General features: G+C 40.7%; 1 protein-coding gene across 4 annotated transcripts in view; it reads left to right on the plus strand.

Moving 5' to 3' along the window:
• The first annotated feature begins 50 nt into the window (after positions 1-50).
• The window catches only part of GIPC2 (GIPC PDZ domain containing family member 2), a 56,787-nt gene continuing 29,007 nt past the window's right edge, over positions 51-27,830 (plus strand). Inside the window, exons 1-7 of one of the 4 annotated variants that reach the window (XR_013840306.1) lie at positions 51-506; positions 8,531-8,716; positions 10,693-10,873; positions 13,621-13,730; positions 14,398-14,479; positions 18,749-19,010; positions 22,851-24,757. Coding sequence is in view for 2 of the 4 variants with exons in the window: in XM_079982061.1 (XP_079838187.1) it covers positions 180-506; positions 8,531-8,716; positions 10,693-10,873; positions 13,621-13,730; positions 14,398-14,479; positions 18,749-18,900 (1,038 nt within the window). In the remaining 2 variants the exon portion in view is untranslated. Of the gene's footprint in view, positions 507-668; positions 724-8,530; positions 8,717-10,692; positions 10,874-13,620; positions 13,731-14,397; positions 14,480-18,748; positions 21,620-22,850; positions 24,758-27,830 lie in introns of those variants that run through there. The other 3 variants (XR_013840305.1, XM_079982061.1, XM_079982062.1) reach the window with 3 other exon arrangements.

Here is a 27,830-nt window from a genome sequence, read left to right on the forward strand (position 1 = left end):
CGCCGGGTGGGTGAGCCGCGAGGAGATGAGCGCACAGCCCTGAAGGGGCAGAGTCCAGGCAGCAGGGCGAGGAAAGAGCAGCAGCAGCAGCAGCAGGTGGCGGCGGCGGCGCCGGTTCTGCAGCTCCCGCCCCCCCCCCACCTCGCCCTCTCTGTGGCTGCGTGCAGGCGCGCGGGAAAATGCCTCTGGGGCTGAGGGGCAAGAAGAAAGGCAAGTCCAGGGAGACGTCCACGCTGGTGGAGGGCGAAGCCCCCCTGGCGCGGGGCAGGGGCGACGGGGGCGACGACGACGAAGCCAGCGGCAGCAGCGCCGTCGGTGGGGCTGGCGTCGGAGGAGGCGCCGCCGCTGCCGCCGCCTCCTCCTCCTCGGCGCGCCAGGGCCCCATCCGGCTGGTGTTCCACACGCAGCTGGCGCACGGCAGCCCCACGGGGCGCGTGGAGGGCTTCGCCAGCGTCAGGGAGCTTTACGCCAAGATAGCCGAGGCGTTCCACATCGCCCCCAGCGAGGTACGTGCCCAGAGGGGACTGGGCGGTATCCCCCCCCCCCCGCCTCCCTCGTGAACGGAAGCCCCCCGCTACGGGGGATTTGTTCCAAATCTGGCGCCCCCCTTCGGCAGGGGGACAAAAGCCCCAAAGCCGACTGGTCTCTCTTTCTTTCTCGGGGCACCGGCTCATGGCTCCATGTTTGGGCGAAATGTTGGGCTTGGTTGCCAATCCGCGCGTGGTAAGAATCAGCACCAAGGGGGTGGTGGGTTAGTCCAGAGACAGAGCTTTTTGGGTGGGTGGTGTGTTGTTTTTAAGGGATCTTAGCAAGGAAGTGTTTCTGGAAATTGAGGTAATGGAGGGTGGGTGGCTGCCTTGCTGCCTATAGGAGTAGGCTGTAGTTAAAACGCACTCCTCACATGCTCAGAGGCCCTCTTCCCCACCAATACTTCACGAGTTTCTAGGCCGCACTTTTCTATCCTTTTTTTTTCCTGCTGACTCCTGAAACAACAAATAAGTGTCCGGAATTGCCTTTGTGGGCATTTCATCTGCTCTTAATTCTGGGTCACCCCTGTATTTCAAAGTTCCTTAAGGTATTTTTGGGCAAGAGGGGCTCAGGAACTGAGTAACTGAGTGTGGATCAATCGATGGTGCTGATCTCTCCTGGTTCAAACAACAGTGAAACATTGATTGATTGATTGATTGATTGATTGTTAAAAAGGTGCCTCAGAGTACAGGGGGAGTGCGTTTTTCTGTGCTCAGCAGTGCTTGGCCCTATGTATCTCCTGGAATCATATATGTAACACCTTGCCTTACATCATGAAAAAAAGTTGAGAAAACTGCTCCTGCCACCACAATGCATCCATATGATAACTGAAGTGCAGCTCAGGCCATTATTAGGAGCCAACACAGAAATCATATCCCCAAGACCATTGCACAAACCCACTGCAACTGTCTGAGCTATCCTAGACTTGTTTACAAGTTTTTCTGAGTTCAGTGAGACTACCCTGATGAATATCTGTTTAGGATTGCAGCCTATTTTTCTGACACGCGGTGGAGCTTTAAGACAGGGGTGAAGAATCTACAAACCTCTAGATCCAGGGGTAGCCAACATGGTGCCCTCTGAATGTTTTTGGACTACAACTTCATTCAACCCCAGTTGGCATGGCCACAATGGCCAGTGATGATGGGGGCTGCAGTCCAGCTGCACCACATTAGCGACCTCAGCTCTAGATCTCGTTGGACTCCCATTGACCCTGACCTTTGGCCATGCTGGCTAGAGCAGATGGGTGTTGGAGCCCAGTGGTATCAGGAGCATCTCTATTTCTCTACCCTTTCAGTAAGGCAACGAGTAGTGCGGAAACGTACATTCTAGACTTCTACATGTGAGTTGGGTGTCACTTTTCTGTTTCAATCACCTTGTTTTTTAAAAAATGTTTAATTTTGGAGGAAGGAGATCATGAAAGTGGTAGAAGTGTGGATTTTCTCGCACCCTTTTAGTATAAACACATGGTGATGTGAGGATTCAGATTCGAACTGGAAGTCAGTACAGAACTGTAGATCGTAACTGCATATTCATTAAAAGCACAATATATGGGTGCAATGTTATGCTTGTGTCATGAGACTTTTTAGCTTTTTACGGCAAAGTCTTGATCCACTGAATAGTTTGGCTGTCGTTTGCAGTCATTATTGTACCTGAAGCAGAAAAATGTTATTGCCCTGAAAGTAATAATAATTTAAAAAACTAATAAACTATATAATCAATAATTTGTCCTTTAATGGCACCTGAAGACCTGCCACTTGAGATAGATTGTCTCACTGTACCTGCCACTTGAGATAGATTGTCTCACTGTGCCTAATGGCTGGGCAGGGGCTCTGCAGCTATTGTTCTGAAGAGAATGCATTTAAATCTGAAGGCATGTATCAAACCTCTTAGGTTGGTCAGGTTCCATTGTGGTTTGTATAATTGCTTCTGTAAAGGTTGCTAACCTTAAACCAAAGGCAACATTTTTATTCATTATCCAAGTTGTAATTGTCCTATATGTGTAGCTTTGAGCACCGAAAAAGAAGCAAGCCTGAACACATGTAATTATACTCCTGGCTACATGGATCATTTTACCTTGGCATTGCAGCTTGTCACAATAGTATCTCTTCTTTATTATCATGAAGAACAATAAGGTCTTTGAAAGACAGTGAAGTTTTCCCCAGTGACGAAGAACTACAAAAGTTATTTCACACCAGACATGGTCCTCAGACTGGCACACTGTTGTACTAGCAGTTTGCAGTACATAGAAATGGGCAACTCTTATTCTTTTTATTCCTGTGCAAATAAATCCTGTAACTAGGAGTTGCTTGGAGTTTTGCACCTGGTCATCCATTACTTAGTTTATCTTGAAGTATGATGGTGTTTAACTCTGGCCTTGTTTAAAATAGATGCACTCTATTTAACATGCCTTATGCAAACCAGGGAAAATATGCTAGTGATATGCACTATTGCTTGGGAGTAGGTCATTTTATAAAAAACCTGGAAATGGTAGTAGCTTGTTTTCTTCTTGCATCAGTGCAGTAGAGCTTTGTTCAGAGGATCATGGGAGAGCTGGCTGTATGATACAAAAAATAAAATAAAATTGTACATAAGCATTTCTATTGCAAACTGTCCTGAGATCTTTGAATGAATGAAGGTATGGGAATTTAATAAATAGAAATTCTTCTTGAAGCAAGTGCAAAATATACAAATCATTCCATCAGAATGCTGCGTGAGACTTGGACATACAATCTCTGTTTACCATCTTTCTTCTAAAATTTGGAACATGCATGGAAGAATTCTAATTCCTAAGTTGGTTTTTGCAAACTATATGAAGGAAATGTTTAGACTATTTGGCTTTCATCTACTAGGAACTGTGAATTATAATGAAGCTGAATTTGTAGCAAATGGTATACAGATGAAATGTAGTATTGTAACATCAATCATACATTTTTTTCTGCATTGTGTCCAATTATACTTTTCAGTGTCATTGTCAATGATTGCAACATGGGCTCAAGTATTAGTTCTGTGTTTATGGAACTTCTGAATGGTGCTGACAGCTCAATTTCCAGTAAAATTAACACATTCCTCCTTTTTAAGCATGGAGGATAACAGCAAGCTACATGGTTTAATTAACATAACTCCTTTTAGCGGCTCAGATTTCAAAAAGATTTCTTCTTAGTGTGCTTTGCATCCATTGTAAATCCATATATCTATGGTGGCTGTGTGCAGTTTTCTCGCACACTTTATTACTGTATTTTTATTTCTAGGCAAAGTACAAATTACTTGATTGCTTCTTGCTGTAGCTCAGAGGGAATTGACTTTGAGGGGATCTCTCCATTTGCTAGCATGTCACTAACGCTTTATAAAGGTGAGAGTGGACATATTGTGGAAAACAATCTACCTAGTTACTCAGTTCCATTAGATAATTAAGTAGTATTGTTTCCATTCCTCTACACACCAGTCTGTGCCGTCTCCATTTCTTGTTGAACTTATGCCTGTTTCCTCTCCCTCTACTGATAATCTGTCTATATTTTATGAGATTTATTTCTGAATTTATATCAGAAAAGGATTGTGCAACCTGCATTTCATCCTGTGTCCAGTTCAATCAGCACTTACCATCTGGGTTTTTTTAAGGGCTGAAAGTTATGTACTGCATTGCTAACGTTAACACAAAAAGTATAAAAGCAAAGCCCCTTTTTGTGTCAGCAGTGAGTGCTAAATTCTACTATACATTGTGGCAACATGTAACTTGAATGTATTTGGAAATAACTGAAAACAAAGGTGCATTTAAGACTGAGACAGGAAACATTCTACTTCAAGTAATGGATGTAGAATTCTCTTGCTCTAGGAATAGTTATTTCAGTGCTAGTTACTGTAAATTATTGAACAGTGAGTTAAACTTGTTGGAGAAGTGAAACAGCTAAAAATAAATCCAGGGCTTTCTTGATGTTATGTCATTCCTTGTGTGGATTTCCCATTGAATCAGTTGTTTTTAAGGACTGTGCATTTATCACCGTATTACTATGCAATTTGTTCTACGAGTCTATCCCTTGCTGTTTCACCCTGATGGGACCGTTCTGCAGACCAGTATCCTCCTTTGGGAGGCTGCACTAGGGATAGCAGCAAAGGGAGGAAACAGTGTTGAGTCAGCAGAAATTCTTTTTTGAGGCATGTGTGTGCTCCACTTCCACAACCTTTTCATAATGCCTGAAAGGAGGGCATAGACGAAACCAGAGCAAGTGGAGTTTGTTTGCTTTCTATTAAGAGAAGTATGAGCCAAGTTCCCCCAAACCTTTGCTAGAATATGAACACTTAAGCTCTGGAATTTCGGCAACAGCGTTATTATTTTTTAAAACCAAAAACAAACAAACTGAGTTTGATATGAAATGAAAAAGAACACTCGGTAAATGTTACAAAATGCTGTAGTATTAAAATGTCTCTTTATATGGAGCATATAACACCAATGGTAGCTCAACTCCACTGGCTACCTAACTGCTTCCAAATTCGTCAATGTTGACGAACTTGGAAGCAAAGAAGTGAGTACCTTTTACAGACCTGAATGGCATGGGTTTGGTAGCCTTCTAGAAAAATCTTCTTCCATACATTCCCCCTGCCCGCCCCCCTGTTCCCTGAGGTCTGGGGTAGAGACTCTATTTCCTGCAAAATATTGTTGCATTCCACCTCAGTCTCTGAGTGGTGCAAAATTCCAGGAACTTACCCAGGGTTCATTGTTCCCTTTGGATTGAGGTACAGTGCTGACTGCGGTATCTTTATGATATGTGGTTTGTTTACAAATACATACAATCTGAGCCTACAATGGAGGGGCCCACAGCATTAACACCCCAAGAAGGTGTTTTATTATTTCAGGTTCATTTAGCGCTTTGTTTTTGTACAAATATTCTTTTACAATATTTCACATTTTTTGTATTGCTGTTGAAACATGTAAGTCACCTTCAGAGATTTCTATTAAGAAAAGTGACCTATATAGATTTTAAATAAATAAAATGTTCATGTTACTATTTTACGTTTTTCTCTTGTGCTTTTTTTGCCATGTTTATTTGAAACTTGAGTTACTCCTTTAAGAGTTCAGGGGGGGGGGAAAACATTTTGTTGTTCTGCCATTACTCTCTTGTATCAATCAATCTTCAATATTACAATCACAGATCAGGCGTAAATTACAGTCAAACAAATGCAGTTAACAGTTTAGAGGCCAGCAAAAGACAGCTAGGAATTAACAGCTCCTCAAGGGACTAAGAAATGGGCGTGCTTTGTTGCACATTCACAGTCATTCTTGGAATGGATTGCTGAGTGCTAGTATGGTTGGTAAAAAGATTTAACCACCAATTTCCTAACAATGCATGCTGATGCACAGAATTTTGTCACTTTCTCGTATAAAAATGAATTCTTGCTAGAAAAATGCAGAGTGGAATGAATAATCCAAGTTCTAGTTTGGCTGACATTTCTTCCCCAATGGAGGTGGCATAAAATTGGTTCATGAAGAGGCGGCAGTCTATTTGTGCTGCCCAGTTGCAGTTCTAAATTGAGTTAGATCATCTCATGTTTCTAAATATCACATTTCTTTTCTGTTGCCAGTTGTATCTAGTCAAAGGTGTGAAACCAGTTATGAGATTATAGCTGTATGCTGACAAGGTCGAAGTAACAAGAATATTTTTTAAAAAAATGGCAAATGCCCTTGATTTTTTTTTAAAGAAAAACAACAGGAATGCAGTGATTTTGTTAATGCGAATCACAAGGGCTAGCAATGCTAATATCTGAGGAGCTTGGAAATTGCTATATGGAGGTACTACAATTATTTCCTGAATGTTTTATCAGGGCTGAACCATATTTTTAGTACCGCTTCAGAGTTTTAATTAGCTGAAAGTTTTAGTTGATCTGCAGACTGATTGCAAGTTAAAATTTGTTGAGAATGAAAAAGCACTTTCTAGATGCAAGTCACCTAGAAATAATTGGTCTTTTCTCATTGGCAAACCTAGTAAAAACAAGGGTTATGAGGGCTTTTCTTTTCTGTTTGTATCTAAAGCTAGTGGAAATTTTGTATTTCAGTATGAATTCATAATGGAATAATTAAAAAAACCCCACAGGAAACTCAAACTTAAAATGCTTATTTGAATATTGAATTAACCATTTCTTAATTAACATTTATTAATCTTCCACAGTGATTATGGATTTGAAATTGTTCATGTTTGAAGGCGCTGCTATATTAATGTGACAGGTATATTAGAGAAACCCAAATTAATGAAATGTAAAATAGCAAATATGACATTTCCTTCTAACAACTCATGGTAGCTTTTGTTTATTGAATTGCAACTTTGTGCATTTAAGTGTTCTCTCACCCCGCCCCTAATTATTCTCAAAGTCACCTATACTGAACTTTTGGTAATATGCAAATTCATTTTATCTTTAATTGGTTGGGAGACATTCACATAAACAAATGTATCCTGAACTTGGCTCTTGTTATAGGGTTCATTATTATTGCAACTTGTTATCTCACCTGGGTTGCTGGGTAGACAGTGCCATATCTTTCCAGGCTCTGTAAAAGCAAAATAATTTGAATCGGTTAAGGCTGCAATACACATTTATTTATAGCTTTTATATGCTACCCAACAACAAAAATCTTTTTTAACCTGGGAGTAAACCCTATTGAACTCAATGGGACTTACGCCTGAGTAGAAATGAATAATCAGGATGACTACTTGCAATTAAGGAAAAAGAAACCATTAGCTGATCTGAAATTATGGGTATTATGTTCAGATGGTTACTGTTGAGCCCAGGCTGTACTTGGCTGTGAAACAGCACACAGCATGCATGTAACCAAACTGTAGCAGAGTGTAGGTTGTACAGTGCAGTTGTGCTTTAGCATACAGCTGACGTCAGGCTTGTCTGAACATTTGTGTGAGTAAAACCAGTATGTGCAAAACCTTATTCCTATTTAGATGAATTTTAATATTACTGGTTTCTGGCATTAGGGAAAAAGGAAGTCTCAAGGAAGACCCAGCATTTATGATTTGCTCCAGGAAGTACAAAGTTCAATGCCGGTGAATTGCCCTAGTTGAAGAATTACTTCCATGGGCAGTAACAACTTGTTTTTAAGTTGAACAAACTCATGCAATGTAGCATAACTTTTTAGCAACATCTAAAGACATCTCTGTTGTGTTCCTTTTTTCTTCTTCTACTCAGATCCTCATGTTTATGCCCCTCTTATAGCTCCACGGCTTAGGATACCTAAGGAAACACTTCTTTTGCAAAACTGTAAAAACAATGTTCCTTCAGTCTTAAATTCTTGAGTTTTTATGTTACTGTTGCACATCACCCCCAATCTCCAAGTGGTACAAGATTCCAGGGAGTTCCAGGCGGCTTACACAGGGTCTCGTAGAAGCTTGGATAAAGAGGGGATGATAAGTGCTGAAACAGGGTAGGCAAGACACAGTTTTCTTCACTCTTTTCTGCACCTCAGTCTCCATAACTTTCACTTTTGAGCACCTTCATGCCAGCTTCTACAAACCGACTCCTCTAACTATAGACTTAAAGACTTAAAAACTTATTAGGCTCCTACCGACCTTCTCAAGTATTGGTTCCTGTAAGACCCATCTTGCAGTACTTAGGGGAATGTTACTCCCCATGAGATATTTTACGTTTACTTCATATGGCAAATATTTATGTAACATAAGTATTGCAGAGATTTCGGGAGATCATTGTGTGTAAAAGCCACAGCTGCATAATTTCAAGGTTCTGCTTCTGTGGAATATGTCCTACAATAATCCATGGGTGACACAGGCTTTCTCCATGGAAAAGCCTCTGGGATCAACCTACACATAGACAAAGGGATCACACGCTTCAGACTACAGGAGCACTTTGAAGAGTGTAGAAGCTTTCACAGGGTACAGCAGCTTGCACCACCTGCATTCATGGGTCAGTTTTGTTGGCCATCATATGATGCCAGTCATGGGTGTATGCCAGGTATCTCAGATAAAATGCATTTGTTTCCTCTTTTTTCTTGTAGATTATGTTTTGTACTTTGAACACACACAAAATTGATATGGACAAGCTCTTAGGAGTGCAGATTGGTCTCGAAGACTTTATATTTGCTCATGTAAAAGGAGTCAAAAAGGAAGTGGAGGTTTTCAAATCAGAGGAGTCACTTGGGCTTACCATTACTGACAATGGAAACGGATGCGCCTTCATAAAGGTAAGAATAATGCCATGAGTTGTGAGGGATCTGAGCAGAAATGGAGTTGCAAATTGTTACAAATACTTCTTTGTGTTAGCAAGAATGGTGTAGTGTTGGCACTATGGAAGTAAGTTAGCAAACATCCAAAAGCAATAATTTGAATGGGGGTATTGAAGAATTATACTCAATGGATGTTCCCACTTGGAGAGAGGTCTTTTTCACTGATTTCTTCTTTCCCCTTCAGCCCTCAGAAAAGCTTATTCAGACACCTCTCCTCTCAAACTTCCACTGGGCTTCAGTTCCTTTCACAAACCAAAGGAACCCTTCTGTTCATGGAAGGGCAGTTTTGGATGCAACTCGTTGTTAGAATACACGTAACTCAAACAGAGTCAGCAACATTTTATTGACTATTATACGGTTATTGGTAGTGGTAGGCATGAAGCAGTATGCTGGCTTGTTTAGGGACATGTCATTAGCATACATGTGTACTGGTCAAGAGATGTGTTTTCCAAACTCTGTGCAAAAGTAGATCTGATAGTAGGAGAGCCATTACAGGCAACAACTGATTGATGCACATTCAACTGGTGCACGCACACATGCACACCGCTGAACCCAGGCGTGACCCCCCAAAGTCACTAAAAGGGTGGAATGGGTGCGAGGTAGAACAGAACATTTACATGGACCCTGCTGACATGCACAGATGTCCGGAGCATAACCCCCACGCAAAATGACAATTGCCTGTATTAGATTTTCCAACTAAAATGTAAAAAGCCACAGCGAGGAAAAACTGGGTCGGGGCAACCCTGACATTAAAAAACAATATAAAAACCACCTGGCCAACTTATAGAGATTTAGCAGAACACATACAGTATATTTTAGTCTGCTATGGGTTGGTATGCCCTGTGCTTTCCGAATGGAAGTGTCTCATTCATGGAGGAACTGAGGTCCAGCAGTAGACCAGGCATAGGCAAACTCAGCCCTCCAGATGTTTTGGGACTACAACTCCCATGATCCCTAGCTAACAGGACCAGTGCTTGGGGTGATGGGGATTGTAGTCCCAAAGCATCTGGAGGGCTGAGTTTGCCTATGCCTACAGTAGAGGCTGCCTCTGAAGAAAGGAGGGGGGCAGTGATTTTTGCCAGTTCTTCCTTCTGCCTGCAGCCTGTTATGCCACCCCCATGCTGTTCCAGAGGGTCCCACAATCCTCTCTAGCAGCTTTTTTTTGGGGGGGGGGCTGCAGGGGGAAGGTGGAACTGGTGGAAATTATATTTGCCCCCTTTCCACAGCAGAGTGCCCTTGTTGATGGAGTTTCGCCCATGGGTTTGTCTGGATGCAGCGTTATAAGTGTATTTAATCATCCTAATGATCTAATATCTTACTGAGAGTGATAATCACTTTGTTCCCAAAAACTGCTGGGTGACCAGAAATGTATTCTCCCTAAGAATTAAGTCGCACAATATTATAACTCAGCAGTATCATGTACATTTTATGAACATGTACATGGAGTCTGAGTTCTTGATTGCACAACATGCTTGCCTACCTTAAGTATTGATTTTGATAAGTATGAAATGTTATTTGTTGCATGTCTAGCCTGAGTTGCATTGTCTGCACTGAAGGTACAGTATCTAGCAATCTGCCTGTGCAAGCACTGTTCCATGCTTACCAATTATTTATTTTTGTTAACAAATATTATATGAAACTTTATTGTAAAAAAAGGCAAAAAACTAACCTATTTCAAAAGTGGTAGGGTTATAAGCAGCAAATCAATTCAATCGAACAATAAGATTTTAAATTATATGGGTATCCTAGTTTGGGTAACTGGGCTCTTTGTATCCTTTTACAGAGCTTCCTTGTTTACTCCCTCTAGCTCAAAAGGTGAGCTTTGTGGTTTGTATTTTGTGTATGTCATACTATGCACATCATAGCCCTTTTGGCCCAGGCTGTTTGTTTACTGCATTCATCGCAACTAACAATAATGCCTTTTTATCCAACAGAGAATTAAAGCAGGCAGTCTTATTGACCAAATAAAACTGGTATGTGTTGGTGATCACATAGAATCTATAAATGGAAAAAGCGTAGTGGGCTATCGCCATTATGAAGTTGCTAAGAATTTAAAGGACTTGGAGAAGGGTCAGACATTTACGCTAAAATTGATAGAGCCTATGAAATCATTTGGTGAGTGACATGTATCCGCCATAAATTATACCTGTAGTTTCCTTTTGTATTTGATTCCAAATTGGGTAAAACTTGGCCTGTTTGATTAGTCAGAGGAAGCTTAAGCAATTAGAAGGGTGAGACATAAAACGAATGTTGTCTTATTAAGCTAATTGCAGCCACCCGTCATGTATGATGCTCTGCTTGGGGTTCCATAAAGTTGCTTTTATCTCTGTGTGTGGGATCGTAACAACAGGGGAAGCCTAAATGCAGGTTGCGGGGGGGGGTGTATTTTTTGGCATTAAGTCTCCCACCAGAATCACCCCCCCCCCCGCCTTAGTTAGGCATGAAAGAAGCCTTCTGCTGTTTCAGGTCTAATTCAGCAGGGGGACAGACTGAGCATGGGACCCAGACCTCTGTGTTTGTGTTCTGGGTGCTGTGTAGCAGGCTCAAGCTATGGGGACGTAAGCAAGAAGGCTGGACACTGAACTGCTGGTGAACTGGGATCAGTTGAAATAAATGGCTTTATTACTAGATCTTGTAGGGAAACAGTCCTTTTAAAATAGTATTTTGATATTCTAATTACTGATTCTATGATTCTTACAGATAACTATTTTAAATTCCGCTTTTACTGTGTTTTAACTTTTCAAAACCTGCAGTAGATGCTACATTTATTCTTGCTTTAAGATTGTTCCGATGCCTTGATTTTCACCCCATGCCCAATTGCCTTCCCGTACTTCCTGGTACAGTAGTATGCTGGGTCAGTAAGGAAGTCACAGAGGATAAAGGGCTGTTTGGGTAGAAGCAGCCAGGAAAATGAAATACTTCCACTTGGTGGCAGCAGCAAAAGACCACAGGAGGGAGCCAAGATAGTAGGTTGGCTCATCTCTTCTTTCCCTCTCACAGTGCAGTCTGTGCCGTCACATTGACAGTAATTATTGGGTAGGTTAATGCAGAAGAAGCTAGTCCTTCAGATGCCATGGATCCAGACTGTTTAGGACTTTATAGGGCAAAAGCAGCACTTTGTCCTTATGTAGAAACCAGCTGCAACTACAATATAGCACAATTGTACTGATAATGGTTCAAACACAAGACTCATTTGTCTGAAAGTGTGATGTCAAACAAAGCATGGTGGACCCTGTGCTGATCCTGATTTCATTTTAAAAAAATCAATTCAATTAGCTGCTAATCTTCTACGCTGATGTGGCTACCTTCTTCAGATAGATGACCAAACAAATCCTAGGTTCTCTGAATGATCTGAGGCAGTTTTCAGGAGTGATGCCCAGTGATAATATTTTGTTTCTGCTGGCAAGTCATATTACAGCTTTTGGAAAACAGTGATAAGTAATTTCTGAAGCTTGATTTTGTAAAAGAAAAGAGGGGTAGGGAATAGAGAGAGGGCCTGACTTCTTTTTTTTTTTAAAGGGGAAAAGCCTTCCCTACTTTTTAAAATAACATTTTAAATTTTATTTTTATTTGCTTAAATATGTTAGAAACCTATCTGAGTGGGACAAGGTGGGATAACAATGTAAATATTGTTTTTAGCCCTATAACACTGTTGTGGAGGACTTTTGGATGGCTGAAACATCATCGTCATTATTAATATGCCTGCCCTTCAAGGCTGATTACAACAATTAAAACACAATGTGAAAAACAGTTTAACACAACTTAGAATCATAAAACATAAGGTGGGCCCTCAAAATATGTATTCCAAGTTCCAAAAGGTAGGGCAAAGAGTTGTAAAGGAGGTAAACATATATTGCAGTTGTTCTTGGCAGGTTTATTCTGTGCCTGCCCTTCAGTCCACAGGTATGTAGTCCATTTGAGTTATGAGGAATTTCATTCCTAACTTTTAATGGGATGTAGTGTTGCCCTCTCACCTTAGAGAAGGTAATACAGAGCATTTGATTGCAGAGCACTTGCCTACCTCATTTTATTATTAGCTGCCCTAGTATAATTCCAGAAAGTTCCCAATTTCAGTGGTATCTCAGGTGATTGTACTTGGGGCTAGTGGAAGGTAAGGAAAGGTATAAAATAATCAGCAGAGCTGTTGTGCATCCTAGTGGACACTTGGTGTCAGAATGCATACATTTAAAAAGAGGCTTTTAAAAACTGGTAATGCTGGTAATGTCTGCAATAGCATTGTAAGAACATATTTATTTCACAAAAATTATCTGCTGCTTCATTGTAATAAAACCTCAAAGCGTTTGCAGAAAGAATAAAACAATAAAATTATCTGTACAAAACAGTTAAAAACAACGGCTCAAAATAATAATAAAGACAATCAATAATAAACTAAAAGCAAAGTTAAAGCACATGTCAACATTCTATAAGGCTTGCCAAAACACACGAAATATTTCTGAAAAATAATTTACATAATGTTTTGAAAGTATTTTGCAGATAAACACTCAGTAGCTTAGAGTAAGGCTCTAGGCAGCACTAAACTGTTAGTAAAGAAACTTTTTCTAAAAACAACAAGCTGTCATTGCTGGATCTTGTCTATTTACTAAGTTTTTCCAGCTTTTGCTGTATGGATAGTTAGTGTTCCTGCCAGAGCTCTTAAGAAAGTGTTGTTTGAAACATTGACTTTCCCCAGCAGTTTAACAGCCCTGCAGAATTCAGTTTAGATGTTTGTGTTGATTGATTGCCAATCTCCATCACATTGCAGAATGTGACCCTAATTTTGACTTGCCATTTTGTAATCTAAAAAAACAACTATTATTTTTGGATCGCAATCCCAAATTGCCTAATTAATATGTCTGTTTCAGAAATGATTGAACCACGGTCAAAAGGTGGAGGTTTTGCAGAGGGAAAAATCTCCCGAGGGAGAGAGACTCTTCGACTGAGATCCAAAGGCCCTGCAACAGTGGAAGAAATGGTGAGCTCCAACATCAAAACTTAAGTAGCCACAGTTGAACAGATTATAACAATAACAAAACACTGGGGTTTCTGTTTTCCTTCTTAAATGTTACATAAGGGAAAATCCTAGGAATTTAAATGAGGGTTACTTCCTGCCAAGACCCAATTGTGGCATTCCTTCATTATACTAGTACAACAAATGCAGGTTCTCCTCCTTTTCTTCTTTTATTGGAAAGTGCTGTTGATTAAAAAACCACCCTGATTGTGAGGTATTGTTTTTTGAAAGCAGGTTATATACCTTTCAGCTGTCCCAATTTTTCTGATTTGTGTTAGACTACAGCTGCACAAACTACCAAAAGTCTACCTTAGTTTAATTGAAACATCTTTCTAAGACAATCCTACTCCTGCCCCACCCCAGACAAATTCCCCTCCTTCCTTACTTGCCTCTAATCGGTGGTGCTGGGATGAGCTAGAGAGGTGAGCACTGAGAACAGGGAAGTTTTTCTTCCTTCTCCCCCACTCTCTGTCACCCGGGTATCTGGGCAACTGCATGTTACAATAATCCAGGGGACCATAGCGGATGTAATTCTCCTGCTTCTGCAGAAGAAGGGGGAGGGAAGGGGTCGGAAAACCCCTCCTTTGGTCCGATCCCTGCTTCTCACCTTTGTGTCTTTGTTTTGTCAAAGCCTTCAGATGTTGAAGAAAAAGCTACTAAGAAGGTTGATGATCTTCTTGAAATGTACATGGGAATAAGAGACCTCGAACTAGGTAAGGGTGTTTATGGAACTGAGAGTAAAGTAGTATCCCCTGCACAAGCCTACACAAACATACACGGAACTAAGCCCAGTGAGCTCAGTGGGGCTTAACTTCCGATGCGACATGTATGAGATTGCGCTGAAAGATTCATTTCTAGTTCAGCTGGAGAGCTGCCAAATCTGAGTCTGAGCGTCTTCTGTAAGTGTTGTAAAACGTCTCTCCTGCATCCTACATTTTGTTTGCAGTTTTCAAAGTGTGAGGAGTTCTAATATGGGTCCAGATTTCCGATTCATTTAAATTTTGCATTGCATTGTTTAACAAGCAGTTTAACATATTAGCCATATTCAGGCATTTGGAATGCAGCCTAGAGCAGCACTCGGGTAGCAGAGGCTTCACCCTCCCATCCTCGCCAACGTTGTCCTCTGTGTTTTCCGAAGCTACTCTATGAAGTGGGGAATCCTCCTCAGCATGTGGAGGCTCCGATGCGTTTTGGAACTCCGATTTTCCAGATGTATGCCTCCCCTGTGTACAGAGGATGGCTTCCCCGATGCAAGCAGTCGCCCTGGAAAATGGGAAGGGCGATAGCAAACAAGACGAGAGGTTGATGCTCGTGCGCCAACTCTGCTCCTCACACGCTGCTGTAAGCCATATTCAGAATGACCTGGATATAGAGCTATTATGTTCCCAGAGCCACTGCCGTGGTAGGCTAGGAATCCAATTAATTGACCACATTAACATATGACTCTCCAGTCTCTCTGGTCACAGCACAGTTTCCAACATAACACCAGAACCATTGTAAACTCTTGAAGATAAGCTGTCCAAAACATATAAATGACTGCTTTCATGCACAGATCCCATTGCAAAAGAGATGCGTGGGGTTGAAACCTGCATGCTGCGTGTGCTGCATTAGATCTCACATATATATCTTTAACGGATGATGATGATAATATGTTGTTGTTGTTGTTGTTGTTGTTGTTATTATTATTATTATTATTATTATTATTTCACCCATCTGACTGGTGGCTGGCGTGGTTAACTTTTGAAAACACAAATCTCCTATTTGGGACTTGATCACACTGAACACAATTATATATATGCCTGCTCAGAAGTAAATCCTGCTGAGCTCAATTGGGCGTTCTCTGAGGTAAATGGGTAGAGGATTGCAGACTGAATGTGTATTCCATCTCTCCCAAACAATGAATTGGTGCTGCTGGAGCTTAAAGGTAAAGGTAAAGGACGACTCTGGGGTTGCGGCTCTCATCTTGCTTTACTGGCCGAGGGAGCTGATGTTTGTCTGCAGACAGTTTTTCCGGGTCATATGGGCAGCATGACTAAGCTGCTTCTGGCGAAGCCAGAGCAACACACAGAAATGCCGCTGGGACCGAGCAACGGGAGCTAACCCCGTCGTGGGGATTCGAACCGCCGACCTTCTGATTGGCAAGCCCTAGGCTCAGCGGTTTAGACCACAGCGCCACCTGCTTTACCGATAATGTAGATGATGAATATATGCAATCATATCTAAAAAAAATTTGGGGGGGATGCATTGCATATTCCACACACTGTTCCACATGCATTAGGATCAGGGCCAAGGTTTCAAAACGGAGTTGTTGCTTTTTGTCGCAATCAAAGCATACACCAGTTGTCAATGTATATTGTGTGTGGAGCCGCTGTATCATCTCTGCGTATCTGAGAGTGCAAAGTAAGGCAACGAAATGAGCACATCTTGTTGTGTTTAATGGTTCTTATGTCAATGTTCTGTTTATATATAACAATTAGCTATCACAAATCTGTTAAATGACATGATGCCAGTTAATTTTATACCATGGTGGCATCCAGTGGTGATTGACAGAAGAGACACTCTCAGTGGAACTGGGATGGATGGTTTTTTTGCCAATTCCTCTTCTCCCCTTCACCACCAAACCTGTTTTTGAGGACCCCTCCCAACCCTCTAGAGCAGATTTAGATGTGGGGGGCAGAGGGCACTACCATGGGGAGTGCCAAAAATGGACTACCTCCCCCTTCCGCTGATGAATCCCCCCCCCCCCGTTAGCAGGATTCCTTTCACTGTTGGATACAAGCCCATGACGGCAGATATGATTAATCACTCAGCGAAATGAAAAGTGAAAAGTGGATTCGTTCCAATAACACCGATTACTGTTCAGTTAGGAATTTCATTTGTATTACTCATGCTAAATTAGCCTAATCACTAGGACTGTGAAATGCACTCAATAGGGAAAAGATTAACACTTCCTCATCCCCACTGTGCTCATTTCAGAAAAGGAGTTTACTCTTAGGTAACATAGGCTTTCAATGTCCACTAAATGATGATCCCTGCAAAGTCATTTGAGGCATAGAAGTTTACAATATAGCTGAGTGAGAACTCTTTGCTATTTGAGTGACATGCAGATCAATCACAAATTAAAAAATGCACATATTTTTTGATATTACACTAGATACTCAGCGGCTGCAAATGTTTAAAACATGTGGCATCTTCTTTTGAACTGTGAACCCACTGGCTCAACCAGCCGGGATCTAAAGGTGACATGTGTACCTTTCTGAAAATGGACCTTAACACTGTAATTAATAAAAAAATGTTTTTAGTAAAAGGTGCCTGTTTGGGGCACATTTTGCATGTAACTTCCTTGCAACTACTCTAGGCACACTTTGCTTGGAAGTAAATCCCACTGAAACCCATGGTACTTAGGACTGTGCTATAAGCAAATGCAACTTAGCTTGCACTTGGGATGCTGAAAAGAATTTCTCGTGAAAAAATGCAAACGGCAACTTTATAACTAGATCAGAAGAACTGGTATGTTTAACACTGTAATGGTGAATCTGTTGCATGGGTTTTGGCCCACAGATGGAGTATGTGGTTTTTTTTTTTTAAATTACCTTAACTTTATGGAAGGTTTTCTAAGAGGGTCCTGGATCTCTTGAAAGTCTCTCCCTTTGATGTTCACAGAGGTAGGTTACTTGTATGAGCAGAGGTTTTTCCTTAAGAACCAGCTCCTGCTCTCATCAAATGCACCCATGATCCTGTAAATGTGTGTAGAATTGCACTTGAAACATCACAATATTTGTACAGTACTAGAAAATATATATTTTAAAAATATAAACGTTAACGTGTAAAAGCTTCTAACATTATACAATATAGCAGTCCTTTGCAGTGAGCACTAGGGGTCAGTACATGATCACTGAATACCAGCAAACTTTTGATGCTATATAAATGTGACACTCAAAATATAGAAGTGTAACTAGAAAAACCTCTTAATAAAACAATTTATTCACTACTAAAAATGTGGTGGTCACTAGAACTGTGGGCTTTTTGGGGTCAAAATCTGAGCTGAACTCTAATGTTTTCATTCTGACAAACGTAATACAGTATGTTTGACTCAAATGCAATGGTTTCTAAGATTGCTTTCTAATGATACTTCAATACTAGACATATTACCTTAAGCTTTTTAATTCACTGCACAGTTCATTCTCTTGCACACATTGATTTGGATCCAGAGAACCACAAGCAGAAGAAGAATAACGATTTAATGAGGTTTCACCAACTTTTCTGCAAGTGCTCGTGAAAGACCTTCTCTGGTGCAGCTCCAGTCCAGGGTTGGGTTACAGTGCCAGGAGCATAAGGAAGTTACAGGTGTTAGCATATAAACTCCAGTGAGCAATAATAAAAAAGGCTTTAAAAGAGCTAGAGCAGAATTTGTGTAACAGCTTATGCTAATGGAAGAACTTCCCTGCACTTTCCTTACATGCGTTGGTTTCTGGCCAGGAACATTCCCTCTGTTAGCGAAGGGCTGTTTCTGGCCAGAGTGAAAGGGCACCTTTGAATCTAAACTATTTTGTGTGCATGTGTGTCATTTGATGTGTGTCGAATTGTAGAGCTGGAAGGGACCCTGAAGGCTTATCTAGTCCAACCCTCTACAATGCAGGATTTTTTTGCCCAATGAGCTATGCCCTTCCTTAAAACACTTTCCAGCCTGATCCTATACAAGTTTACTCTGAGCATTGGCATGGGTATGTAGGAAGTCAGTTACCACATCTTAAGAAAGCATGCCCTTAAGACATGTTTCATGGACTTCCACCAGAACTTGTCCTTCTAAACTATTAGAAACTTGATGAATGTTCTCCCTTAATTTTTTTTTTAATTTGCATTTTCCACCAGGTTGCAATTTTTCCCCCCAGCAGGTCATCTATAAGTAATCACTCTATTTCATATTTGTGTCTCTGAAAAATGCAGTAGGTAACTAACTGCTCTCCCTTTTTTCCTTTTAGCTGCAACGATGGTAGAAGCTGGGAAAGGCAAGAACAACCCAGATGAGTTCGCCATTGCCCTCGATGAAGCTTTAGGAGACTTTGCATTTCCAGATGAGTTCGTCTTTGATGTGTGGGGAGCCATTGGTGACGCGATGCAAGGACGGCTTTAATGAGCATCAGAAAACTTTGTTGGAGCACAGTATCAGCTTGTGCAAAGCATATATCTATAGACATGGCATGGAATATGGAAAGCATCTGAATGTGCAGAAATTTGGATGAAGTAAGCTGTTATTTAATGCCGATACAAATTCCTTTAAAATAAAGTTGAGTTCAAGACTGCACTCATGAAGCTTTAGGCTCATATGAGCACTTAATCTGAAATACTTTGCAAAGCAGTTTTCTCTGCATATTTACTTATATAAATGAATATGGCTAGTGGTTAAAGAAGAGGGCAGGTTGACTATCCCATGAAAATGGAGTGTGTTGGAAGACATGGTGCCAGTACCTGGTGAACCTGAGCAAAATTTCATTGAAAAAAATATACACCTTGTGTCTATTATTCTTTTCCAATTACTCCAGTGGGTACAATGCTGCATATCCAGCATTTTCTTCCCCAAAACAGTACTTTGAGACTGTGAGGGTAGAGGAAAGGCCATCATTGGTGGAGTGTATGTTTTGCACTTCGTAAGCCCTTGGGACTTAATTGGGATTTTGGGAAAGCTGGGAATGTCTAAGAAACTGACAGCTGCTACCGGTACTGAGATATATGGACTATTAGTCTGACTCAGGATAAGATAACTTCATATTTATGCTACTGTATAAGCAGGCAGATGAATTTTTTCACCATGTTTTATGGTGTTGTTATTATGGATACGAGTCTCAGAACTTTGGCACTTTCACAAATGATTTTTAAAGCAGTTTTGGCATTTCCCACTTCTGTAAATCAAATGGAAAAAAAAACAACTATGGATGGAATGTACTTCTCATTTTACAATGCCTTCTAGATTCCCTTTCTGTATCAATGCCATTGAAAGTGACACATCCCAAATTAAAGTTCAGTTTTAGTGTCACTTAGGAGAAAGAAATCTTTTTTCCATTTGTTAGTCCTGTGGATGAGTGGGCTCAGATGAATGTATTAGTACAAAATGCTCTGGGAACAGTGCGGAAACCCCCCCGGCCTTAAATTTGAATCTTTTTTGTTGTTCTTACGTGTTAGAAAAGTAAAGAAAACCTTATGCTTTTGGGAAGCTTCACAAATGTTTTGAGGCTTTACTAGTGAAGGGTATCAAAGTGAAATATCTAAGCCAGGTGTGGTATGCTCTACCATAGAGTTCCACAAAACAACCTGTTTTTTGCTATGCCCATTTATTTTGGACAAGTCGGATACAGGGGAGGTTCCTAGGAAATGGGTGGGACTGCTCTGTAGGTGATTTTGATTATTCGAGTTGCACTGTTGCATGGAAGATACGTTGGTCGCTTTAAAAAAGCAAAAGTAATTTGTAACTATTTATTCATGTGATGATGCTGCAATAATGGTGTAAATATCCTTAAGATTAACCTTTGGTTTTTTAATATATATATATGTATATGTAGTTTTTGTAAATCTTGGAATATTGAGGAATTGCTAATGTGCCAATGATTGAAAAAGAAAGAAGATGAGAGAAATGATACAGGATGCTGAGCTTTAATTAGAATGCATCTCTTTGAGTCTACAGAAACCTTTGAGCAGCACACATCTCTTATTCGGCAAAATGAAATATTGCTAATCCTGAGCATATAGAGAAAAGGCTGTTTACTAATAAAGGATGTTTAGTCACATAAGAGATGAATCTTGCAAATAAAACTTTGCTACTAGTGAACAGGCTTCTTGGAATGATGGAAAGAGATTGGAAGTAGAAAACTTCTTCCGTCCCCCGTCCCCCTGAAGCTGTTAAGGTGGTTGTCTTATGCCAGAAGCTTAACCTGTCTTTGACACCACAGAAATGAAACAGAAGTGTGAAGCCAGTAAACTGAGACTCTGGGTGCTCCCAGAGGGGGGCTTGGCAGCAGGTTTAAAAAAATAATTATTATTGGATTTCCTTAAAATGGATGAATCCAAATTAACAGAAAAAAAGAGCCGGCATTTGATGCTGAAAAAGTTGTGTGGACACTCCAAAAAAACTTGGATAAATGAACAGCAAATTCCCGTGAAGGCAGAGACTCTAAAAATGAAAATACTGAAATGATTTAAACAAGATGCTTTTTATCACAACAGTGCCTAGAACAGGGAAGGACAACTGATTTAATGTTATGCAGAGATTTATCTGTGTGATTTATGCAAGAAATCAAACAATTTGAGGAGGGTCCACAGCATGGAGATGAAGTCCACTTGAATACATTATAAAAACTGTTAAAAGTCACTACAAAGCTATAGTCCTATAGATCTGACACAAGGGGAAGGCGAATATGCAATTTAATATGTTTTGCTTAAAACATGATTGGAATTAAAGTTGGTAGGACTTCTGCTTATATGGATGAGTCCTGCCAACTTCAATTCCAGCCTCTCCTGCCCCCTCCTCTCTCTCATAATATGCTGAGTTTGTTATGCAGTGCTTCACTTTAAGTTCACATAATTCTGTTAATTACTTTTGTTTTGTGTGTTTTGTGTTCCATAAAGTTGGGCTGTGCTTTTTATTGTTTTCTGCCCTTCAGGTTGAGTTCTAAGCAGTCCAGAAGGATGACTGGAGCCAATAATTAAAATTTGTTTCACAAACAGTAACTTCATATGAGCCAAATGTCTCACTTGAGCAAAACCGAAAAGAGTTTCAACTTAACTTGTGCAAATGCTGTATCTTTGCAATGTTCTTTTGTATTTGGATGCTAAATAAACAAACCATATTTTCTAAATGACTTCTAGGGTTTGCTTTTTATGATCTGAGGTGTACATTTGTAAGAATCCTAGGTCAGAAAGAGAGATAAATGAGCAGAATTACACGAGGAGTCACCGGCACACAAACCCCCTGCTCTATGACTGCATTTTGAAATAGTTACTGTGCCAGGAATCTACATTGCAGGAATATAGAGAGGCCAGAGGGCAAAAAATGCTTAAAATGGCAGTAGCAATCAGTTACTAGAGAATACCAAGCCTTATGAATACCAACTTTTTGGACTCTCCTGTTAGGCTTCCAACCACTTGGGGGAACCAGCATTGTGTCTTCAAATGCAGTATGGATTGTGCGAGTCTTACCTACATGACACTTTCACTTGCGACTACGTTTTATGCAGAAGTATATCTTCACCAGAAGTCTACAGTTATAGTGGTCAGGTTGCTGAAGAGGAGCAGGCAGGCATTTTAATTCTGGTGGCCAGTAGGAAAATTCTCTAGCATTCTCTGCCACAGAAGTGTACTAAATTTGTAAAAAGCTGCCAGCAACTTTTGGAGTGCCTCTTTCAAAATAGCACCAAACTCACACATGTCCTCTTCACATGCTCCCCTATGAACTCCACCATCCTGCAAGGCAGAAGGTACAACAGGCGAAGACTTCTTGTGCCTCAGTGGAGGAGGAAGTCATAGTCAGAGCTCGCTGGCTGCTAGAAATGATGGCTGTCTACTAAACCCACCTAAAATATGTAAACTCCACCCTGCTCTGCCCCAGGCATTTGCCACTTCAAGTATTCCTGTGTGAACATATCTGTCAGGCTCCCATCTCAAAACACAGCACCAGTGACTCTTTCTTGCAAGTATTAATTCAGGCTAATAGCATTACAGGCTCAGCAGCAGCCCCACTCCCAATATGTTATTCAAATTGACACCCTTGAAAACCAACAATTTTTGTTGTTGTTCTCTCTCTTTCTGTGGTGTGCTCATTTATATGTTACAGACTATAAAACTTTTTATTTATTTTTGCTTCTCACCCACCTCCCTTTCCCTGGTTTGGAAAAATAGTGTTTATTCATTCTAGTCTGCTCTGGCATTGGATCCCATTGGTTTTTATATAAGCATGAACATGTACATGCATCCTGCGTTCAGTTCCTGCTTTCTGTCTCTCAGTATTTTCTAATTTACATCGATCCACATTTCTTTGTTTTAATGTAATCCTTATAAGTCTGAGGTCCTTACAGTTTTTTTTTATTGCCCTAGACTCTTATTGCCTGTCAGCTGCAGTTTCCTATTGTCAGCAAGTGACATCACTTTATTGGTGCTGTTTGTGTCTTCTGGGTCAAGGTGATGAAGAAAGCAGGGTTGTAATCTGACCTTCATTATGTCTGTGGCTCAGAACTTTGAATGCTTCAGCTTTCAAAACGGTGCACTCCAGAGAAGAGCTTGTCTCTGTCTCTCTTAGGCCATAACAAATAAATTTTAATGCAGTGCCAGGATTAGGTCCCTTTTCAGTGCATTTCTAATCTCAGCTATCATTAAATTTGAATATGTCAAAGGAGTTTCAGACTATCTAAAAAAGAGTGATGGGATAATAAGCAATATTTAGTTGCCTAGTACAGATCACATGTTACCTTTTTCACTTTGTCTGCTGCTGAGTGCAAGCCTTTTCTTCCATTCACTTCAATGGCAGCTCCCCGCTGTAAATTGCAGGTGCATGGGACACGATGCAGAGGAGGGCAAGAAGTTCCCCTATGCCCCCCCTGGGTTTTCAGTCCAGAATACATCTCACCCCAGCTAGCATTTTATGAAAGCAAAGGCTTTTGTTCAAGGGAAAGTATATGGTTAACACCTCCATAATTTCCTCCTAACAGTCATAATTTGAAAGTTTAGGGAAATATGCAAGTAGATTGTTGCTTTACTGAAAACATAAAACCGTCAGTGCATCAACTGATTCATTTATATGTTCTCTTAATTATACAAAGAGGTACTTTTATTGCCCAAAGAGTGGAAGCATTTGCAATTGTAATGAACTAATAATATTGCCCAAGTTAAAAGATGAACAGGGCTTCTTCATAATAATCAATCAAGAGCATGCCTAAAACAGAACAAAATTATGCCATGTCAACGCATGCTGATGAAATATTAAGATTGCCAGGTTGTTAGGTACCCTCAACCGTCAGCTTGGCTTTTTCATCTTATCTGTGCCCATGAAACCAAATTTTTACTACAGTCTTTGAAAGACACTTTTCGGGTGACTATGGGAATAGCTTATAAGATATGATGAACAGTTTACAATATTAGCAGTTACTATTCCATCTGTGATTTAATTGATTAAAGTATTGCAGAAAAAATAATTTGAAGATGAACCTAGTTTTTTTTTTGGGGGGAGGGGACCTGTTTTCATCTGCAAGAGAGATTTGAGGGTGCTATTGAATGGTTTGTGGATTTAAATGAATTCTCTGGAGTCTAGTTGTATCCAAGCAACCAAGCATATGAATAGTTTAAGCATGGGCCAGGCAGTTACACTTAGCACCACGTACAGAACAGTTGCATACTGTCTAACTGACCTGCAACCTGCATTTGCAAGAGGAAAGTGTCATTTGAAGCCAAACTGACACATGTACAGTTACAAGAGGGTGAACTATACACATCTGTTGCGGCACAACTGAAATTGCCATTCCTACCTTTCCAGAAATGGTCCTTGCAGTCATGGCATGGTGGTGGGAGATAGGGAATTCTCCAGAGTCTTCTGTGTGGTGCAAAACATCATGCTACCATGTGTGTGGGACGTGGAAACTCTGAGCTTGTGGGAAGCCAACCAGCTTCATTGGTGTGCTCCCAGAGGCGGTGGGGCTCCATAGGTGGACCAGAGTGAATATTACTGAGGTCTGGCCCGCCTCTGCAGCACAAAAAGCAGGTGCGCCAAACCACCCTACCCCAGGCTTCAGCAGAGCTTCCCACTCTCCCACCCTCTATTTCAGGGTTTCCCAACCTTGGATATCCAGCTGTTTTTAGACTACAATTCCCATCATCCCTGACCTCTGGTCCTGCTAGCTAGGGATGATGGGAGTTGTAGTCCAACAGCAGCTGGAGACCCAAGTTTGGGAAACCCTGATCTATTGCATACATACATTACATGTATGTAACCAGCAGGCAGATGGGTGTTTGATCACATGGATTCATGCCCAATATCATTGGGCCAAACCTGCTGCACTGTAATCAATAAAGTTGTGGCCTTATTCTATCCAAACCACAGTTTGTGTCTGTCATTATTTACTTGCCGCTCTTGCATTCCTGGGGCAGGCCAAGGCATTTTGTCACTTGAGGCAAAATGACTCACCCCACCTATACTGGGCAGTCATACCCCGGATGTCACAGGCACAGGCGGAGGGGGCGGGGAAGGTAGAGAGCACAGCAGTGGCAGTGGCCTGGAGGGATTTATCGCCTGAGGCAATGGCCTCAACCCGCCTCGTGGTTGGGCTGGCCCTGTGCATCCCCATTGCTCCACTGCAAAATGATTTCTGGTCCACAGAATGCCACAAAAGTCTTTTCTGTATGGATTGATGTGCATCACACATTCTGCCCTGCTATCCTTTAGAAGCTTGAAAGTTTCAGTTAAGGAAGATGTTTTATACCATTGTTTCCCTCTAGACTTTCCAGAAGAGGTAGTTGGGAAAAGGTTTGCTAATGTCTAGGATACAAAAGCCAAATACGAAAACACAAATATCTTTGGATCTGGGTTATTGAGAAAATCTGTTGCTGTTGTTTTATTATGTGAAAACTCCCAGGTTTTATCAAGGCTTATTAACTTTTTTTTTTTTTTTTGGATGAAGTGGGGCCCAGAATTACATCGACGTGTCTGTAGCCAGAGAGAGACAGTGCACAAAAGAAAGAGAAACAACCATGGCAAATGCAAGAGAAAACCATGCTAGTATAATAAATAAACCAGAAAAATCAAAGAGTAACTGGAGAAGTACACTGTGGAAAAAGGACACTTCTGCCAAGTGTATGGAGCAGAACCACTTGCAAATTAATAGCAGAACTGGATAAGGCGAAAAAAAAAGGGGAAAGCCATAATGCAGGAATATTATAGCTGGGTCAGCCAAAGAGAATGATCATAGGAAGGCTGTCATTTTAAGAAAACACTGTGAACACTGGAAGCAATGACTAACAGGGCAATCGTATACATGTTTCCTGAGATGCGAGCTTTGCTGAATTAAATGGGAGTATCTCCCAGACAACTGTGTATAGGATTGCAGGTTAAAATCATTACAAGGAAAAATATGATATCCAGCAGGTTTAAACTGTGAGGATTATTACAGTAATCACTTCAGGGCATTGTAGGTCAGATTCAGATTTTCTGCAGTGCCACTGCATCGTTGCCAAATGTGTTTTGTTACTTTCTATTATTTGGACCCATGCGAAGGTTAATTGCATCTGAAACATGCATATTTTTTAAAAGGCAATTCTTTGTGAATTTGGGATCCTCAGAGTACAAACAATGAATTCAATAACAGGGCACAAATGCAGCAACAGCATACCTGCAAAAATATATTTTTTGGAAAGGGCAGTAAAAAAATCTTTAGCTGGCACTGAAAAGATATCCAGTGAACCTTAGTAGGCTATATGGTGGCCACCAAAAAGCCAGAGGCTTCCTATATCTCAACAGCCTCTCCAGCTTCCATCCACCCAAGCAAGAATTCAAGAACACATTCTAGAGAGGCAAACGCACTGGCTTGCATTTAAATTTATTGGTCCGCACCTAGTTCATTCCCGATTTGCAGGCACCTGCCTTCACCATTTCAACCAGACGCGGTGAGAATAGCAAAAAAATTGTGGGGGAATGAGCCAAAAGGTGGTGGGAAGGTTAAGCAGCGGACTATCAAGCCGTTTGGAAGGCTGCATTAAAAAGAGAGCCGGTGTGGGGAGAAGTATTATGAGGAATTACCTACTGCAGCCATTTGCTTTTTGGTTTAGAGTATTTTCAAGTAGCATCTATCAATTTAGAGTTAACATGGATGAAGGTGGAATTGGTCTACCCCCTTGGACTGCTCCTTGCAACCTCAAATTTGTAGACAATTGTTTCTGAATTGGTTAAAGTACTTCAGCTGAGGTCTGGATAAAAGAAAGAAAGAATATTATGTCCTATATTCTATTGAGAAAGTTGTTCAAGGTTCTGTGAAAAAAGAAAAACCATTTAAATGAAAATAATAATGTTTTTCTCTTGTCAAATAACAGACAAATATTTTACACAGAGAAATTTCAACCATTGCTTTCTTTCACTTCTCAAGAGAGCATGATTCACTATCAATAAGTGCTGGTAAAATACTAAGGGGAGCTATAACCTTCAAATAAAAGATCTTGGTGTACTGTAAAAGTTGGAGAAGACATTGTTCATGAAGGCAGCTGTTGCAGTTGAATCATGTGGGATTAACTGGTTTCATGTGGCTGAATTCTGAAATCAAGGAATGCCCGAGCCATCACTTGATCCTGTACTATGATAGGTGGTGAGACTTTTGCAACAATGGACATCTCCTTTCAGCCAAAGGAATAATATAGTGGGGAAAGATAATTATGTTTCCTTTTATTAGTTTTAACTTATCTTAAAAAGAAGAGCAGGTGTGCAAGAAAAGGCTTTATTACTGCCCGTGTAGATTTTTCCCAAACAGCAACTCTTCGGCCCTGATCTAAAAGAAAATTTCTGCAGAAGAGGGAAAAAGAAGGGAGATCCTGTCAGCGTATCACACTTCTGCTCAAAGATCAGCACTAAAGAAAATCCTGTGTTGCAAAACACTCTGAACAACAAGCAACACGTCAGCTAATAATATAGTGACAATATTTTACTCTACTGTTTCAAAATTCATAAACAGAAGACATATAATACGTGCATGGAGTCACAGATTAATAAGGATCAGATAAATGTTCCATGAACAGGAATGGTAGGAGTGGTAAGTCACTGTCAAAGATCACTGAAATGGAGGCAGAATGCCTTTCCACAGTCAATATTTTGAAACAGTATAGTAAAATATTGTCAGTATATTATTAGCCGATGTGTTGCTTGCTGTTGTTGAAGGATCAGCACCGACTGTTGATTTAGGACCAGGCCCAATTCAAGGTATTAATGTTTGTATTCAAAGCCCTCAACGGTTTGGGATGGGTAGATTTGAAGGATTGCTTTTGCACATACATGCCCGCTTGAAAGTTTGAACCTTGAACTTGCATTTTTACAAGTGCCGTGCA

This window comes from Podarcis cretensis (assembly GCF_951804945.1).
Source record: "Podarcis cretensis genome assembly, chromosome: 6".
In the NCBI taxonomy this organism is placed as follows: domain Eukaryota; kingdom Metazoa; phylum Chordata; class Lepidosauria; order Squamata; family Lacertidae; genus Podarcis; species Podarcis cretensis.